The sequence below is a fragment of the Myotis davidii genome, unplaced genomic scaffold (assembly GCF_000327345.1).
Source record: "Myotis davidii unplaced genomic scaffold, ASM32734v1 scaffold225, whole genome shotgun sequence".
In the NCBI taxonomy this organism is placed as follows: Eukaryota; Metazoa; Chordata; class Mammalia; order Chiroptera; family Vespertilionidae; genus Myotis; species Myotis davidii.
Window position 1 is genome coordinate 1,377,974 of NW_006296222.1, and position 4,203 is coordinate 1,382,176.

The 4,203-nt window shown below is 38.0% G+C and overlaps 1 protein-coding gene across 1 annotated transcript in view; it reads right to left on the bottom strand.

Annotated features, from left to right (window-relative positions):
- NAF1 (nuclear assembly factor 1 ribonucleoprotein) overlaps positions 1-4,203 on the bottom strand; it is a 51,601-nt gene that overhangs the window by 43,002 nt on the left and 4,396 nt on the right. The window contains exon 2 of the mRNA XM_015568698.1: positions 1,986-2,183. Within this exon, the coding sequence (XP_015424184.1) occupies positions 1,986-2,183 (198 nt within the window). The remainder of the gene's footprint in view (positions 1-1,985; positions 2,184-4,203) is intronic.

Below are 4,203 nucleotides of genomic sequence, written 5' to 3' on the forward strand. Positions count from 1 at the left end.
ACGCAATAAAAATTTTCTTTTCTCTCTCCATCCCAGCAAGTTCCACTCTCAAGCAGCGGATCTTCCGTGTTAGCAGTTGCCCTCTGCCTTGGGCGAGAAGGGCCCCGTCCTGGCCTTCCAGGTGGCCCAAAGCTGTGTGGCTGCCGGCTGCCATCTTTTGTGGCAGTGAATTTGCATATCCTGCTGATTAACAACCAATGGGAAGCATAGCGGATGTATGGTTAATTACCATGTTTGTCTATTATTAGACAGGATTTTTGTACTCTAAGAGAAAAGCTAGGTGTAAAGAAGAGCAAGATTCAGGGAAAAGATCAAACAATTCTCCCAATACTTTCAGAAAATAGTCAGTTGGGGGAGCCTTTGTGTAAAAAGACCACTGATATCAATGATTGTTGTAGAGCACGGCTATAGGGTTAAGCCTCGGACTGACCTGTTGGCAAAGCCACTAACAAGTCCAGCTTAAAGGGCACAGCCCTCTTACCATAATTAGGCTTGACCTTATGACTCTCCCTAGATCTTATCTGGGTAGCTAATGGGCTGAGGGAGATGTAGCAAGTGCTGCCAAAACAAGTGAAACTCACAAGAACATTGTAACTATGGTGACCACTACCTTGTTTACCTCTGGCTATAAAATAAAGGCTCAGCTTGCCTCTAGATCTCTCTCTGTGGCCTTAGCCAGGCACAGGAAGATCCACCTAGACCAGTGATGGTGAACCTATGACACGCATGTCAGAGGTGACATGCAAACTCATTTTTTTGGTTGATTTTTCTTTGTTAAATGGCATTTAAATATACAAAATAAATGTCAAAAATATAAGTCTTTGTTTTACTATGGTCGCAAATATCAAAGAATTTCTATATGTGACACGGCACTAGAGTTAAGTTAGGGTTTTTAAAAATGCTGACACGCTGAGTTCAAAAGGTTCGCCATCACTGACCTAGACCCAGCCTATTCTCTTTGTCATTTCTTCATCCATTCACCGCCCTCACTCAGGCTTGCAGAACCCTTGGCTGAGCTGGCTCGGCAGATTGTAGGATTAAAACATGAACCACTAATGAAGTTGCATAAGCATCCAAGGGTTTTAAATATATAAGCATAAGTAAGATGGTAATTTTTATTATGCGTAGAGAAAAAGAAACAATATTAATTGAATTCAGTGATGGAAAGGTGCCCAGCAGCCTCTAGGCTTTTCAATTTTTCCCCCCTCAAATATTGAATTAAACTATTTCACTCATCTAAGTGTTATGTAATAATTATAATTAGTGATCATTAAATACTGAAAAAGCTCTAGTAACAACGAAGGACATGTGTGAGGAGAGAGTATAAATATGTGACAATGTAGCCTATGTTCTAAAATTCTGAGGTGTTTTTTTTTTTTGAGGTTCCCACCACCAGATTACTGTTCTCCTCCGTGGGAGAACTTACAGTTTAAGAGGAAATAACCATACAAGAGCTAACCTTATAAACAAAACCTAACAAGTGCCAAAAAAACACCATTCTAATAAACAAGTTTTCTCCTACTATAATAACAAAAACAGTTCAAAAACTCCAGTAGAAATCCTAATAAATTTAACCAATTAATTTCAATTTCTATGTTTCTTAGTGCAAGTCAATTAAAAGATTGATTTTAATTGTAACTGAACAAAATGTTCTGACTTATGGACCAAAAAAGAAAGAAAAAAGCAAGGTTGTAAATTTACATAAGGTAAGATGAAAAAAAATGGAGAGTAGCAAGCTAAAGTTAACACCTCGGAAGAACAATTACCAAATGCTAGAGTTAGAAGCAACCTTAGAAATTATCCAGATCAATCGTCTGACAATCCTCTTTTAGTTAAGAAAGGTAAGGCATGGCAAAAGTATGTCCAATAAAATTGGGATGTTTTCAAATGTATGGATCAGATACAGAGCAAATGAGATCAATATCAGTACCATAATATATTTTAGAACATCCAAACTAGGTTTATTAACACATCTAAGTACTTACATTAAGAAGTAATTCATCTTTTGTTTTAATAAGAGGAAAATTCTTATTTTCCTTCTCAACTTGTACATCTTCATCTCCATCTGACAGCACTGGAGGAACTAATATTCGAGAGGAAGAGGAAGATGAGGATGATGATGAGGAAGAGGAAGAGCTTGAACTATCTGAATCTGTTTCACTGTAGGAAAGGAAAAGTTTAAACTTAGTAAAACAGTAACATGACGGCATTAACATATATTATTCAACTAGGAAATATCTACTTTACTATATGTTTACTATTACTGATATAATTCAAAAGCTAGTATTTTGAAGTTGACTCTGGTATTTGGAAAGTAGTCCTTAATCCACTGATAACATTTTCAAAAGTCGTGCTATGACTGCAACTCAATTACAATAGTCTCACACATCACACATCTGCCTTAATATAATTAAACATGTGCCAAATCACTGACAAAGAGAACTCTGGGCAATGTACTTCTCTCATTGGTCACCTAGCCATTTAATTGCCAATAGTTTCTCCTCAGTCTTCAGACAACTTGGAAACTCAAGTTACCAACCATGCTGACCATTCTATTCTTTAAAAACTCCTTTAAGCCCATGACTTCCACAGCAATTCTTGTTACCAGTAACCCTACTCTAAGTTTAAAATTTGTTTGCTGACTATTCCCTTAACTCCCTTTTATTTTCTTAACCCTCATCCAAGAAGTGAGGATATTTTTTTCCATTGATTTTTTTAGAGAGTGGAAGGGAGGGGGGAGAAGAGAGAAACATTGATGTGGTCTCTGTCACATCTTTTGGCTGCCTCCCACATGTGCCCTGAGGGTTGGGGGTTGGTGGCAGGGATCAGACCTGCAACCCAGGTACATCCCCTTGATCTGGAAACAAACCCACCGACCTTGGGTAAGCAAGCTGACATTCTAACCACTGAGCTTGCTGACCAGGGCTCCTTCACTCCCTTTTTTATGCTGTTTCTAAAAGTTTCATATTTATTCTCTTCTCTTTCTGTACTCTCCCTATGCATAATCTCATGCCCTACAATGTTTCCAATTATCATCCGTGTGCAGATAACTCCTAAATCTTCAGCACTGATATTTATAAGCTTCATCCCTGATCTCTGGCTACATACTGGCCACCTCTGTATGAATGACCCACACTTAACCTCACACTAACAACAACTTAAAAGAAAAAAAAAGTGCATTCTCCTTACTAAGTCACTTCTCCTTGAACTTCTATTTTATTCATTACTTAGTCTTTAATCCAGTTACTATAGGTAGAAAGACTGGAATCATTCTGAGCTATTTCATTCTCAGTCAAGGATAAAACCCCATCTTCAGATTAGTAAACATCACTCCTATTCCACTTCATCCCATTTCCACTGCTACTCCTCTATTTCAAGTGCTTATTTCTCACCTGCTTTCCTGTAATAATTGTATAACTGATGTAAATACTAGTCTCTTCCCACAACAATCACCCCCTCACCCTATTGATGTTTTGCTGTTACCCTTATCCTTTTCATGACCTTCCATTTTAAGCAGTTCACAATCTTGCTTTAAAAAATCATTCATGCTCAGTTGATGTGGCTCAATGGTTGAGCCTGGACCCATGAACCAGGTCATGGTTGGATTCCTGGTCAGGGCACATGCCGGGGTTTGGGCTCGAACTCCAGTAGGGAGCGTGCAGGAGGCAGCCAAACAATGATTCTTATCACTGATGTTTCTATCCCTCTCTCCCTCTCCCTTAAGAATAAATATTTAAAACAAATATTCATGTAACCTCTGTGTTCACTGCTGCCTTATTCACAGTGGCCAAGACAGGGAAACAACTGAAGTGTCCTCCAATAGATGATTGGATAAAGATGTGGTACATATATACAATGGAAAACTACTCAGCCATAAGAAAAGATGAAATACTGCGATCTGTATCAACATGCATGGACTGGAGAATATCATGGTAAGAGAAATAAGTTAGATAGAAAACGTTAAGAAACATGAATTTCACTCATATGTGGGATATAAAACTTAAAGCAACAAATGAACAAACAAAAATGAAACAAAACTCATAAACACAAACAACAGTATGGTGGTTACCAAGAGATGGGGATTTGGGGGGTAGTAAAGGGTAAAGGGGTCAAATATGTGTTGACAGAGGATGATTTGACTTGAAACCTATATGATCTTAACCAATGTCACCCAATCTACACTAATAAAAGAAAAATATGGTA